We start from the raw sequence: 15,601 nt of genomic DNA, 5'->3' as shown, positions 1-15,601 counted from the left end.
TGGCAAGGCCTCCATATTTAAATAGTAGCATCATAAGCAGAAATTTGATAAAGCCTTCCTTATTATCTAGTAATTTTGCCTTGGAAAATAACTTTGCCAAATTTTGAGGGGTAGCATTTTCAATCTTCAAGAAGAAGAAGAAATGGTCTTTTCAAGTAAAAGTAATTGTGTTCTGTCAACCCCTGTCCTGTATGTATGCACAGCATAGTATGTATGCACAATATAAGCACACACTGCTCCTATTGTTATGTCATCTTAATACATGCTGTATTCAATTGGAAAAAGATTTTGGGATGCAGATAAAATTTTCCCCTAATTTGTTTTTCTTCTTCTTTGATAGCTCATGTAGTACCATTCCTCACCCGTCCACAGCTCCCAGCTCTACAGCTGGAAAACGGATCCTTCCTCTTCTCCACAAATGTAATTTCTCAGTAAGTAATGGAGTGTTGATCGTTCTGTTTCTAGGGCAAGCTTCTTGCAAAACATAATGTGATTGTAATACTAGATAAACATTATAGGCATGTAAGTGAAGCACTGAATTAGTACAAAAGGGGATACTAATAAAGGATCTTGTAGAAACTGTGCTTCATAAACATCTTAAGGTTATAATTTGGAAAGCTATTTTCACATGTCCAGATGCTTATTGGTGATTTTCTTATAATGTCAATGAACCTAAAGCATGCTGAGTGGTAGACACTTGGCATCATTGCCATGATATTTCCAAATATGATTTTTTTGGGCACATAAATGGTAATTAAGAAATTAATGGCAATTTAAGAAATTAAAATATATTTAATATAAAAAATATCGAGAATTAAGCATGCTTCTCTTTTTCTCAGTACTGCCATGAGTTCTGTTTCCATCACCTAAAATGTGATAGGAAATTGAAATGGTATAACATAGAGAAGGAAGGTAAGGATGCCTCTTCCTATTCTCAGTTCTTTGGAGCTGGAAGGAAAATCTTCTGTTCTTCCCACAATGTCCCGGTAATTGATTAACTTGTATAGGGGGTAACAATGGTATACATTTTAAAACCTCAGCGAATAGTTACAAATGTTATGCAGGGCTGGCTCTACTATGAGTCAACTATCTCACCAGCCAATACTAGAAAGCCGGAAGGTACAATGGGATATTGGTAGCAATGCTGGTCAGTCTTGTTCTTAAGCTACCTTGCTGTTCTTGGATAAAATGAACCATTTGGAGCAACTTCTATAGATGGAGCGTGGTGCGTGTATATTATGTATGGGAAAACAGGGTAGTACATCTTGCCCTTCATCTCAGGTAGCAGAGTGTCTTGGATGGCTAGTGAGTGGTCTTTTTCTATGCCAATTTGTAGGAAGGAAGCCAGAATGTATGTTTTTGAAAATAACAGCCTCATGAGGAGTCTTGAATACAGCTTTATGGCTTCTAAACATTATTCCCAACTGGCTTTCTACTATCAGTATAAGTAATGGGTGCAAAAATGAAATTGCAAAACTAGGTACAGATAATCCTAAATGGTACTTGCAACTTGGTCATAAAATGAAGGGTTGCTACGTGAAATCACTCCTATGCTTACGATCTTACTTCAACTTTCCTTTGCTTTACGGACCTTGTAGATAAAAGGTCACAAAATTACTTTTTCAATACTATTGTAACTAGGGAAAGGATGGCAGTTGTTAAAGGACTGTATAGAAAGGGTCAGCATTGCACCTGGATGTCTTTATTTGGCTTTAAAGCTAAAAGGGATTAGACCTAATGAGTATTTGGAAAATGAGCACATCAAATAATGGCAGGGTAGACTGGAAGGTTAAAAGAAAACAAAGAAACAAATACCTACTGGCAGTGGGAAATGTCTTTCTTAAACCTACCAAGGAAATAGATACAACTATATAGTCACAAAGAATTGAGTTCAATTCAAGAGCACCTGTATTCTAGACATGGGAAAGAAGCATCCTTTGCCAGAAGCAAATAAATCTAGAGTGGCAAGTGCTAATGTTAGCCTCTTGTGAGATAGCAAGACCTAATGGTAGAACAAAGGCTTTTTTTACAACATTTTTAAGTCCTTGGAAGTGCATTGTCTGAGAGAACTCACCCCCTTTTATCTGTTTATCTTTTAGATACTTTTTCCGCTTATCTGGAAAAGAAATAAGCAATTTTAACAATGAGCAGAGTGATTTTGCCAATCAGTTTTTTGAATGGGATATAACTGAACTAGAGGTGAGTAAAACAACCATGTATTTGGGATACATACATACATACGTTTTTCTTAAAGGGAAGAGCTCTTCTTGTTCAGGCGGTGATTTAGGTCAGCGGTCTCCAACCGGTGGGCCGCCGTAAGAGAAATCTTACCCCAGAGCACCCCCCCAAAGCAATTAATCCTGGCTGCGCAGAAACATGAGGCTGCTCAGCCCACATGGCCTGTGGGAACCCTCCATGCCCACTCACTCTTTACCCGGCAAACTCGTCTGCTAAGTTGCTATTTTTCCGACCATCATCTCTGTTCTGCTGTGCCAGGAGATTTAGATTAGTTAGGAAGCAGGAAATGGTTGGATTTCTTGCTTTCTAGCTAAGCACAGCCGAACCTCCCTTAGGACTGAAGGTTTGCTTGCAAGCAAATTCAGTGCAGATTCACGGCAAGCAAATTTGAGAGACTGAGCTAGCCGATGGCAGATAGATCACTGAATGATTCTGTGAGCAACTCAATCTTCCTGCTTTTCCTGATTTTGGATAAAAGTTGCTTTTTTATTAAAAAAAATCAATATTTACATATATGGTGTGTTATGAGTTAATTTTGTGAGTTTGCTTGCAAGCAAATTTTATGTGACAGACTGAGCTAGCCAATGGCAGATAGATAGATCTTTGAATGAATCTGTGATTCTGTGAGCAATTCAATCTGCCTGCCTGCTTTGCCTGATTTTGGGTAAAAGTTGCTCTTTTTTAATAAAAAAATCAATATTTATATAACTATAATATTTACATACAAGCCATGCCCAGCCAGTCACATGACCACCAAGCCACACCCACAAATTAGGCCATGCCCACAGAACCAGTTAGTGGTCCCTGGGATCTAAAATTATGAGTTTGGTGGTCCAAAAGGTTGGCAACTCCTGGTTTAGATTATGCCCAGCTATATGAGTGGGCTATGTGGAGAGGAGGCAATTGATACCAGAGAACCTGTGACAGGTATAGTATATTTCTTTGTAACATTTCTTTTGCCAGTATAGGATGGATCACTTACTGTGTATTATGTGGATAAAGCTATGTTTCTTCCTGTAGCCTTTACCGTATTTAATCTAGTGAAGTTCTTTTCTCTTTGGAGTAAAAAGCATTTTATTTAAAAGAAAGAAATGAAGATGTCCTTCTGGTTGCCATTATGTTGGAAGCTGATATTGCTCCCTTCCCCAACAATGTTTCAGTTTATTGGTTTCATCACATTCAGTGGGATTTACTGACTGCAGGCTATAGCTCATGCTTGTCTGTAAACTAAAAGTTTAAAATCATGTGATGAGCACACTCACAAAATGACTGCCATAAAAGACCTGCAAACATCTTACATATCATAGGACAAATTAGTTCTCCACCCTATTTACTTGGGATATCCTCTACCATTCTAGTAGGGTCTTGTGAGATCCAAAGATGTTATTGCAAATAAAGTGCCGGAGACTTTGGAGAAGCCAGTGGGTGGGAAATTAGAAGTACATGCTGATGCTTGTGGCATATTTACTTCTGCCTAGTTTAAGTCTTAGTATATAATACATGAACTCAGACAATGAGATAAAGAAAAAGCTATATTTTACATAGTTTAGGCCCTTCTCTGATTACCATTCTATTCTATTAGTATATAAGTGAAAGAAAGAACACCAAGAAGAAAGTTTGGAGTATATAAACAGTCAACATTAGAAGGGGTAATCTGTTTGTAGAGAAAAATGGATAGATGCCTTGGAGGCACCACTAGAAGCAGATGAAACCAGATGTTAAGAATCCAAAGTTTGCATGCACTTGCCGTTTCTTTTTTACCCATAAAATTTTGTGATCATGTTGGGCTATTGAGTTAGGTATAGAAGTCTAATAGCCCAATATTGCCGTGTTTCATTTTTTTCCTAAGAATGAGCCAGTATAATGGTTAAGATATTAGATAAAGTGTTAGATTAGGTTGGAAAGATCTGGGTTCATGTCTATTCTCATGAAAGGTCACTGGGTGCCTTTGGACTGATCACTTACTCTCTTAGCCCAGGCTTGCTGCAGAGAAAATTGGAAGTCACTGAGTTCCTGGAGGAAAGGTGGGATATAAACAGTACAACAGTATGAATTTACTAAAATGATTGGAGCAGTGACAAAAGATAATAGAAGGAGGATGAAGATCGATTAAAATTCTTCCTTTTCCTCTCAGCCTGCTTTGTCTGCAGCCTTGTATCTTCATGTGGTACAAGAAAAGAAAGGAGAGGATGTTTTGGGCATCATCCGAAAGCCATTGGACTATCTTGACCAGATTCTTACCAAAAAGGGTACCTCTTACCTCACTGGGGTAAGTAAGAACTTCTGTAACCAGACTTTGCAGTACTGGCTGACGTATAAGCTGAGATGTGGGAGAATTGAAAGGATAACTGATTGTTATAAAACCTTAGCTTTTTGTAAAATTGAATTTAAAGCACAGTACAGTTAGGTGGAGGGTGGTGGCTCAGTGGCTAAGACATTGATCTTGTCGATCAGAAAGGTCGGCAGTTTGACGGTTTGAATCCCTAGCATCGTGTAACGGAGTGAGCTCCCGTTACTTGTCCCAGCTTCTGCCAACCTAGCAGTTCGAAAGCATGTAAAAATGCAAGTAGAAAAATAGAGACCACTTCGGTGGGAAGGTAACAGTGTTCCGTGTGCTTTCAGCGTTTAGTCATGCCGGCCACATGACCACGTAGTCGTCATCAGACAGCTTAGAAACGGAGATGAGCACTGCCCTCTATGGAGTCGGGAACGACTAGCGCGTATGTGTGAGGGGAACCTTTCCTGTTCCCTTTTTCAGTTAGGTTTTATGTGGATTATATCTGCATAAAAATGTTACTCAAGATCAGAATAGAACATGGAGAACCATAATTCCTCTCACGGCTTTCTTGCAGCTTTTGAGATTTTCGCAAGCATTATGTATATGGGGAGTTACTTTAGTAAATTTTAAGGATTAAAAACATATATCTTAAGAAAATTAGAAATGTGAGCTGAAATCCTCTGGGTGCTTTACCACTGTTTTCATGCCTTAAGCAAAACGTATATATCCAAAGTCTAGTTAGTGTGGGACAACTTCTTCCTTTGCGGAATGCCAAGACCCTTGATAGGTGAAGTGATTCTCATCAACAGAATAATCTTCAGAGAAGAACAGATTTTTAGCCTATTTTTTTTTTCTTTTTTGGTTCTTGTGGAAGACAAAAGTTTCTTTCAAAGATGGGTTAATTCCTGGGAGAATTTTTTATTACCTATAAAAAGTAGTAATAAATAAATAGGTAGATTTTTTTAGGTTTTATGATCCCATTTTGTTATCCTAATAGGAATATGGTGGCTCACATGGTTAGGACACTGGTTTGGAAGTTAGCAAGCCTGCATTCAAGACCAGAATGCTGCCATGGGGAGGGGTGAGCCCTTGTCTTTCGCTCCAGCTCCTACCAGGGACATGGAAGGAGCCCACAACTGGGCATCCCCCAGGTGACAGTAATGTCACCAGCTAATCCTTTCAACCCAGAAGCATCGCGATGCTTCTGACACAAGTGTTATACAATTATAATTATGGGAAGACTCCAAAGATTCCCAAAATAAAGGCTTAGAGACCCATGTATAGGTTGCAGATTGCTTACCTCTGTTTTCATTGGGAAAAAGCACTGGAGTATCCATTAGGTTATTTTTTTCTTTACAAAGTTACTTCAGAACTAATTTTATTGTTGTATATCATCTTATATAGAATCAAATTCTGGAATGTGGAAATAAAAATTACCATATGTAAAGCCAATTAAACTGAAGTGGTCATTGCTATGCTAGCTTCTCTTGGTAGTGTTCATGGTGGAGATGAGAATTTACATGTGTACTGTTAAAGAAGTTTCTATCCTGAACATTTGGGAAATGTTTTTTTTCCAGTGCAAGTGAAATATGCTAGTTGCTCCTACTGCATATCCAGACTGAACTAATTTATTCTGATTTTTTTAAATCCAGGATGTTGAGTCCGCTGCTGATATTGTCTTATGGGGGTCTCTGTTTCCTCTGTTAAGAGATGACTCCTTCTTACCAAGTGAGTGATGCCCACAGCTTAATTCAGCTTTCTCCAACCTGATAACCTCCAAATTGCCGGATTTCAATTCCTATTATCTACCAAAGTTGGGAAAGGCACCAAAGATGGCCTTCCTGCTTTGACAGGAGGTATCAATGTCTGCTGCTAATTTACACAAGCCATTTTTTTTGCTTTTCCTTTATCAATTCATATTTGTTGGAAAAAAATTCCTTTTCTCAACTTTCTCCTTTCTCTAAATATAGAGGTTACCTAGATAATGGCTAAAGTCCCATGCTCCTCAAAATAACAAAAAAAAAAAACAAACAAACACCCTGTCTTTGGAGAATATCTTCTGCACCAGGCCATCATCCACAGGATTCTGTGGCGTGGCTGATTGCATGAAATGCTGCCCAGGGGCTATTCACCTTTGCTGTCAAATCTGTAATTGTGAGGGAAGACTAATAGTTGGGAGGCAAGATTTTTCTTTTCAGACATGGATTGCCTGCCCTTGCTGACTTTTTTGAACAACAACTAAATGTCCTAAGGTTTAGAAAGGGCGCCTTGGCTAATGTTTGAGTTCTTTTGGGGTTCTCTCGAAACAACCATGTTCTAATTTAATATTCAAGATGAGCTGAAAGCTCTGAGAAGTTGGTTCCAGAACATGAACTTGAAGGAATACTGCAGAAAGGCCGTGGAATCTGTATGGACACCCAAGGGATTGCTGGAACTTAAAGCCTATCTACAGAAACATCCTGCTCCCAGTTTGACTTTGGAGAAATCAGCTACCAATGAAGCCAAGGTATTCCTGCTGTATTTCCTATGTGGAGCAGTTGTTTTATTTTCACTTAATACCACAGCATGCTAAGTCTCTAGCCTAATAAATTGCAGATCATTTTATTACAGAATTCCTTGCACTTATCAAAGTAGGGAATCAAGAAGAAACTACAAATGTCCATTATTATCTTGGATGGACTTTAGCATACATATACTTCACAGACTCAAGGGATTCCATACTATTAAACCATGACTTCAGCTGTTGTTAAATAGGATTTGAAATGGGGAATACTGTGGTTTGGTGAAAAGGTAGTCCTGTATAGGCAAGGGATGATATAACCCATTTAAAATTTGTTTTGTTAAATGGATTAACCCTCAAATATTATTGCATTACTTAATGGAGGGAGGGGGGAAATAGGTCAGGGGAAGGATTTGTGCTATGGTTGTTGTTTTAGACTTTGGTATTACCTGGCAATTATCCATGATCCATTAATAACTCATGGATGTTGGTTGCTGAATATCAGACATCTTTACAGGATGTTTGTCCTTCTCTCTAGGAAGAGGAATCAGCCCAGCAGCATTTGTCTGATGTGGAGATTGAAGCCATTGCTGAAATCTGGAGCAGAGGATCAGCCAGCCTTCCTAACCCCTGGAAACCACAGCATCCTATGTAAGAATCTTGCTGGGCTGAAATGGTTATGAGGGATAGCAAAGAAGATCCTCCCCACCCCTACATCTTCCTGTCTTCCTCCCATTTTTGGCAATTTTAAACCAATTGTTGCTATTTATTTCTTTAATGGTTTTATTGGTTTTTAATCATTGTAAACTGCTAGAGTCGCCTCTAGGAGAGATGGACAGCATATAAGTTGAATAAATAAATATAAATAGCTCACCTTTTCTTTTGTCTCCTAAAGATCAAAACGGCGAATACACCCATTATACATTCTATGTCTAAATATATAGTGGGAATTGTCAATATGAAGAGTTGTTTCTTAACATTATCAAAACATAGCCATATAATTCCCTATAGCGTCATTATTATCTGTCTCAATGACATAGAAACTTGTAGCTTTCTGAATATTGTTGTATTATAATTTGATCGTTGGCAGTGCTGTTGGCAGTGGCAGGAACTGGAGTTTTGGCAAAGCCTAGAAAGCTACAGATTATTCACCTCTTGAGGTTTCTGCGCAACTCTGGAAATTATAAGCCTAGAGAGAGTTAACCTTTCTAAATTGCAGATGCCTCAGTATATTGCATAGCTTTCCCCACCTGCCTTACCTCTCCCTGACCCAATCCCACCTCAGTTGTTTGAGCAAGTTATAAATCTGAATTTATCTCTGAGTTAATTTGTCTGTCCTCCCCAGATTGCCTGTGGAAGGCATGAAGAATGTGCTGATTACAAGTGCACTGCCCTATGTAAACAATGTGCCTCATCTTGGAAATATCATTGGCTGTGTTCTCAGTGCTGATACCTTTGCCAGGTAAGTTAAAGCATCTCTTTCCAGGTACCCGCACTCAGACCAGACTTCTGGTCCATGTGGGCTTATAAATTATCCTCACTGTGTGTCTCTGAATTCTGCTTTTGCCATACTTGCTTCCTAAGTTTGTGCCTTTCCCTGGAAATGTTGGGTGTGAGGGTTGGTTTTTTTTGCATAGCAATAATGCACTTTATTGGACTGGTTTTTATTTATAAAATTCATTAGCTGCCTATCTTACCTCAGGGTAACTCTGGGCAATTTACAATCATAAAATGAATGATGCTCCAGACAACATAAAACAAGATCTTATGAAGCCTTAGTTTATTTATTTTTCACCTTTATATATTTTAGTATTTTATGGTACATCCCTGAGGGATGGGTTTAAAAATGTGAGAAATAAAAACAAAACAAAGTCATAGGAGATGGTAGTTCTTTTTGATAGCAATAAACCTCCTGCTTTTTTGAAACAAGTAGCATTTATTTATTTTAGATACTGTCGTCTACGCAACTGGAACACCCTCTATATATGTGGTACTGATGAATATGGTACTGCCACAGAGACAAAGGCCATGGAGGAAGGACTGACACCACAACAGATCTGTGATAAATACTATTCTATCCATGCACAAATCTACCAGTGGTTCAACATCTCTTTTGACTACTTTGGTCGCACAACCACAGCACAACAGACCACGTAAGTACTGCAGTTAGAAGAATTTTCAGTGGGTGGAAAGAAACACAGAAATGAAACAACTTTTTTTCCTCCTTCCCTCTCTGTCTTACAGTCTTCGGGTTACCTAACTTTTGTATTGTACCTGCAATAAAGTTTGTCTCCTGTTTTGGAGCTGGCCAAAAGACTGACAGATGATTGAAGGTAGTTTCTGCAGCTAGTTTCTGAAAGTGCAAAGTTGAACACTTCGAATGTTCAGAGTAAAGAAGTGCTATTCATTTGAAGCATTTTTTAGCTCATCTCCTGGCCAAAAGGGCTCCAAGCATAGTCTTGACATTATCAGAGAAGAGCAACTATTACCAATCACAGAGTTAGTAAATGACTGCCCAATTCTGGCAAGTTGTGTCATCTTCTCTTTGTTATCTACTGTGATACTTTCCCCTTAATCTGTAATGATTAATGGACTTTTGTTGGGGCATGTAGCTTCCTTGTCAAGCCAAATTGGGGGATCATTGGGAGGTAATGGATGAAAACTTCAGAAATGTCCATTGCACACACTGATTTGGGATGTGAGTTTTTTCTTTGGAGTAAACTTCGTAGATTTCATTCATGTGTCACTAATGAGGATATAGCAGGACTGAAAATGATACAGGTCATCATATGCTCTGTATCCTCTGTTCTGTGTTGGCCATCATGAATATAATTTTCACATGAAGCTATGCTCCTGATTTATTAGCTTCTTAATCAGTTGAAAACATCCTATTTTGCAGTAAATAGACGCCAAAAGATTTTCATTTTTACCACTTTTATCTCCCAAAGTTGGGAGATGTCATAATGGTAAACTGGGACATTTAAACAAGTATTTTTTAATAAGCCATGGTTACATTAAATCAAAAACAACCCATGTTTCTTGAATACAAATAAACTTGATCAGTTCTGGGATTTGACTTGATTTACTCCTCATTCTAAATCCTAGATGACCTAACAGCCAATTTTATTGCCCTTCAGCTATTTTAAATTAGCAGGCTGCTGGCTGCAGTTACTGAGAAGTGCATTCCAGAATATTTAGAGGGCATTCAGTTACCCATCCTTGTTTGTGTCATTGGACTAGAACATGTTGCCATTTTAACTGAGTGCCTTGCTTTGACCCTACCTATTAGAATTCCGCTATGTAAACAGTAATAAACTTAATTAAAATGAATCATGGCTCAATAATCCTGATATTATTGTACTTTACACTGAGAGGCATTCATCCGCTCAGGGGCAACTAACAACAGAGCCATGGATTACATATTGCAGATCAGTATACACTGCTGGATATACATCCACATGGAATAAGGCCTTGATAAGATCAGAAAGAGCGATTTTGTTTTCAAGGCATGGGGTGCTTTGCCTACATGCCAGTTTGCCCACCACTATACTAGGGCAAACGCAAATGAAATTGACATGTCAACATGGTTTGGAAACCGAGACAAATTAAGGACAAGCAGCCCTTTGCTGTCACAGGTGTTCCTGTTTCTGAGCCATACTTTACACTTTTAAAAACTATTTGAGTGAAGGTCCTTACATCTCCCCTTCTTTCACCCTTCAGAATAGCGCAAAGCATCTTCCAACAGTTGCTGGAACGCAACTATCTCCTGACAGAGACAGTGGACCAGTTGAAGTGTGAGAAATGTGCGAGATTCCTAGCAGACCGCTTTGTGGAAGGCATCTGCCCTTTCTGCAACTATGAAGAAGCCCGTGGAGATCAGTGTGACAAATGTGGCAAGCTCATAAATGCCACTGAACTTAAGGTATTTTTTGAAACATTTACAGAAGCCTGAGCCTGATCTAGACTCTTTTCCAATAAAGAGTTGATGAAATCCAAGTCATCTGTTCTACTGAAATTCCATTAAACTAGATAAGATCTCCACTCCCTTTCCTGAGAAGAGTACAATCATTATGCTAGTTCAGGGGTGTCAAACTGGCGGCCCACATGCCTGAATGCTTCACACACAGGCCAAGCCCACTCCAGCAACACAAAGGGGGGAAAAATGTAGCGATATGTCACATGATGCAGGGGTCTCCAACCTTGGCAACTTTAAGACTTGTGGACTTCAACTCCCAGAGTTCCTCAGCCAGCAAAGCTGGCTGAGGAACTCTGGGAGTTGAAGTCCACAAGTCTTAAAGTTGCCAAGGTTGGAGACCCCTGACATGATGGCAACGTGACATGGCAAGTTTGATACCCCTGTGATAGTTCATCTTTCCTTCTCAGCCTCTCCCATGATTATGTACTAAACCATCTTGCGATGTTTACCCAGATGCTGTGATTTGTAACCTATGGTTTATTGACTGTAAGTTATTGAGCCTAGAGGGTTGTGATTTATTCAGTTAAACCATGGTTTAAAAACCCTACCTTAATAGAATGTATGCCTCAGGGCTTATACGATACTTTGACCACGTGCTTTTCTTATGACAAATAAAAAATCAACCTTGTTGTCCTCATTGTATAAGTCAAGTCTTGCCTTAATTTGACTTGTGAATCTATCTATATCATTAAATATTGGGTGTATCCACATTCACAATTATTTACAGTAAATTTCTCTCGTGACTAGGGAATCCAGCAGGCTACAATCAAAGTGAAAGTCAAATAAAAGCAAATTAAGTATTTATCTTAAATCTTCAGACCTTGCAATATAATAGATAGGGTTATTTTTATTCACACTGAGATCCAAACTATCCCCAGGATCTGAGATATTACCACCATTGTGGAAATGTTATATTTTTGAGATTTTTACTTTGTTAGATTTGTTGTGTTTTATTTTTGCTATTGTAGCTTTAAGAAGAACATCCTCATATTTTCCTCTTGTTTCACTTTTTCTGTTATTTGCTGTGTTACTTATATTGATCTATTTCTTCATTGGCCATCTACAGTTTTACAAAAGGAAACGCATACTCCATATTTATCTTTCCTATTATTATTATTCACTTGAATTTCTCTCGCTGATTTTCCACAATTATTTCAACACATCCTGAACATTACTGGATCTTTGTCTTAAGAGATGCTTAAGAGGTTAAGTCTCTTAGCAGGAGCTCAGTTAAAATTGATCAAACAGGCAGTATCTGAATTTTTTGCTATTCACTGTACACTTGTCAAAATTTGCTTAAGGGTCTATAGCAGAGGTCTCCAAACTTGGCAATTTTAAGACATGTGGACTTCAACTCTCGGAATTCCTCAGCCAGTTATGGGGTTTGGGGATCCCTGGCCTATAGCTTGACAGGTATTATAAATCTTTTGTTTAATTTTGTCCATATTTATTACTAATAGCTATATTTTCTTACTGCTGAAGCCCATCAGGATGTTCCCTTTTCATCATTTTTAATAACCTCTTTTGTTTGCATTGGCCATTTAACTTCAAGTTTATCCATGCACAAGAAATGTATTTAAGATTGTATTTAAAATGTTGCAATAAGAAGTGTACCACAAGACGAGAGAGACATGCCTATGTTGGGCTGCTGTCAATTCCAGGATTTTAAAACAAAACATTGTTTTCTTTTGTTCTGCCTGCATTGCTGCTAATTTCTTAACAATGACCATTCTATCCATGGGCCTAACTACAAAATATTGGTTTGTTTGATGTCAGCAATCTCCGCGTAGCATAGTCATTGTTCTGGATAATTGGCTTTGAAAGGATCGAAAGGCTTCTTTAGATATAGAGGTATGCTGCTATGAAATGTGGTAATTCCATTTAGATATTTTTTTTTCATGATGCATTCTTCTTTCTCTTCTGACAGAAACCAGTGTGCAAAGTCTGCCAAGAAACCCCTGTGGTGAAATCTTCCCAACACCTCTTCTTGGATCTACCCAAGGTGAGCCTCTTGTTGTTGTCCTGCCTTAGAAGGCAGCATTCTGTGATTCTTTGAATCAGCATGTGTGGCAGTGATAAGCTGTCAATAAACTTAGATTGAATCCAGATTGGACAGAGGTGTTCTTCTTCAGGACAAGTAAACGAACTCTAAATTGAGCAGATGGGTGTATTTCTACATTCAGCTTTGCATCTGGAGGCACATCTCCTTTACCCAGTTTAAGCTAGTTTACCAGTTATGCCAGTCTTTGATGAGGCCTAACATGATCGTGAAGACATAGGATTTAATTTGATTATCAAAGTGAACTTCACTTGGAGCTGTTAAGCCTGAATTCCCCAACGAGTGTTAAGGAAAACAAACTAAACAGAATGTGTAGCGTAGTCAGATAGGCAGACAGGTAAATGTGTGAGATAAGTTTGTATTTTAGTTAACATGCAGTAAAAATCAGATATGCTTGTGCTATCAAAAATATAGTTTATTCCATTAGGAATTATAGCATAGTCAAAATAAACGGTCCATTAGTCATGTATCATTTCAGTCAGTCCAGCCGAGGATACTCAATTTGCAAAGTCCGTGTTGAATAACCAATGTCAGTTCACTTACAATAAATCAGTCCGTATTATTTCTTCTCTCCGTTGAGAAATCAACACTCTTTTCTCTCCTCCGTTCCAGTAAGGAAAAACGCAGTCATCAATCCATCCAGTAATTAGGGATCATTAAGCCAGAGAGAGAGAGAGCTGCAATTGACTTGCTTCTTTTATGGTGCTTTTACAACCACACCCTTAATTACATTCTTGTAGTTAAAGTTACACACACTTTAACCAACAAACCATGATAACTTATTTATTATTTTTACCCAAACCAGTTAGGGTAAACAATGTTATCCCTAACAGGAGCTATCTTTGAAAAATCTTCTTAGACTGAAATTAGTCCATTGTGAAGCAGAAATAAAGTTGATAGTACAGGAACCAGTTCAAATAATTTTCCATTTGCTCATCGAAAATAGTACAACTTCTGGAAAATGATGCGAGTGCTCTACAGATTTGCTGAATATTGATAGTTGATATCAACTACCACAATAATATAGTCACTTCATTAAAATTGTTATTAACAGTCTAGGAGAACTTACGCTCACATTTTATGACATATCTGAAATTATTTTCAAGTTGCCTAGTTACCAACAAAAGATGGTATGCACTGGGATGATTTCTACCATCAAAACTGGGGAGTACTGGGCAAACCTTGACAGCATCTTAAAGCTTATAAAGCCCCAATAACTAAATGGTAACTTAATACTGAAAAATACTGCTCTGAACATCATGTTTCATAAAACTAATTCTGATAAAGGCATATTTAAGATAGAACCCCTGACCCTTCTATTACATATTGTCATGTTGTAATGTTCTGATAGGGGAAAAATTGACAATGGATGTAATCACGACTGGTACAGGCTCAGGAAAATTAATTCATCTCCTCAGATGAGCAAACTACTTTGATCCATAGAAGGGCACCAGAAAATTTCATTTCCTACCTGGATTAAGGTACTCAGTTAACAGTGGTAATTGGGATGGGAATCTATCACTAAGCGGTAGTCATAAAGTGCAATATTACATACCGTAAGTGCACTGACTCAATGGTGGCAGTTCTACAATTCCAGTTACAGTCATTAATCAAATGTCACATGTTCATTAAGGACAATGTCATGTGATTGCCATTTGCCACTCCTGCTGGCTTCCTATACTGATGCTACATGTCAGAAGCTGGCAGTGAAGGTTGCAAATGCCAGTTACATGACCATGGGACACCACAACCATTGTAATTGTGACTCAGTTGCCAAGATACCCAAATCAAGATATGTGACAGAATGCTGCTACAGCTGTAACTTTGAGGATCAGTCATAGGACTCCTTGTTCAGCACTGTCATATCTTTAAACAAGTTGTTTAACCAACAGTCATTAACCAAGGACTACTTATATTACTAATGTTAGGATAAAGAAACACAAAATCCCAGTTGTATTCCAGAAGGGCCAGTTAAAGAAGGGATGAATAAATAATAAAAAAGGAAGACATTGAATGAAACAAATTAGCTGGGTAAAATATCACTTTGCATGATATTTGGTAAAATCCAAATACAACTAGAAGCCCAAATTTAAAGTATAAGCGGAGATTGCAAAAAGACTAGAAAGAATGGAGGACCAAGCATGTATTGTTTCATAAATAGAGGCCAAATTGTGACAAGCAGTCATGTTCATCAGAAGGTAAATCATTACTAAGACCAAAATTTTCCAACACACTGGACTCTTAAATGTTCTTTCTTGCAGGAGATGCTCTGGTTAGTATGTGGGATGTGGTCAGTTGTCACATTACTGGAATAGTAGGGCTGAACCCTTCAGCTGGATTCATTCAAACATTCATTCTTTCAAATATACAGGCATTGTGAAAATATATATACAATGTACATATGATGATGAAAGGTGTGTTAGAAGAATTAATAGTGGCTTCTAAGTCAGTATTCCATATAAGAAACTGAAGAGAGGTAGTTGAAATAGTTACTAATTATTTCTATGATCCTTTGGAGGATGGAGCATTACTATATTTGATTTTTGGCTC

General features: G+C 38.1%; 1 protein-coding gene across 2 annotated transcripts in view; it reads left to right on the top strand.

Moving 5' to 3' along the window:
• The window catches only part of MARS1 (methionyl-tRNA synthetase 1), a 29,786-nt gene that overhangs the window by 926 nt on the left and 13,259 nt on the right, over nucleotides 1–15,601 (top strand). For both annotated transcript variants that reach the window (XM_026673913.2, XM_087956477.1), the window contains exons 2-11: nucleotides 341–431; nucleotides 2,100–2,199; nucleotides 4,373–4,507; nucleotides 6,169–6,244; nucleotides 6,850–7,022; nucleotides 7,555–7,667; nucleotides 8,362–8,478; nucleotides 8,966–9,169; nucleotides 10,737–10,938; nucleotides 12,920–12,994. In XM_026673913.2, coding sequence (XP_026529698.1) covers nucleotides 341–431; nucleotides 2,100–2,199; nucleotides 4,373–4,507; nucleotides 6,169–6,244; nucleotides 6,850–7,022; nucleotides 7,555–7,667; nucleotides 8,362–8,478; nucleotides 8,966–9,169; nucleotides 10,737–10,938; nucleotides 12,920–12,994 — 1,286 coding nt within the window. The remainder of the gene's footprint in view (nucleotides 1–340; nucleotides 432–2,099; nucleotides 2,200–4,372; nucleotides 4,508–6,168; nucleotides 6,245–6,849; nucleotides 7,023–7,554; nucleotides 7,668–8,361; nucleotides 8,479–8,965; nucleotides 9,170–10,736; nucleotides 10,939–12,919; nucleotides 12,995–15,601) is intronic.

This window comes from Notechis scutatus, chromosome 2 (assembly GCF_049901735.1).
Source record: "Notechis scutatus isolate UNSWTSFEM ecotype Mainland chromosome 2, rNotScu1.2, whole genome shotgun sequence".
Taxonomy (NCBI): domain Eukaryota; kingdom Metazoa; phylum Chordata; class Lepidosauria; order Squamata; family Elapidae; genus Notechis; species Notechis scutatus.
The sequence above is the reverse complement of the archived record's forward strand: the minus strand, read 5'-3'. Positions and strand labels throughout refer to the sequence as shown.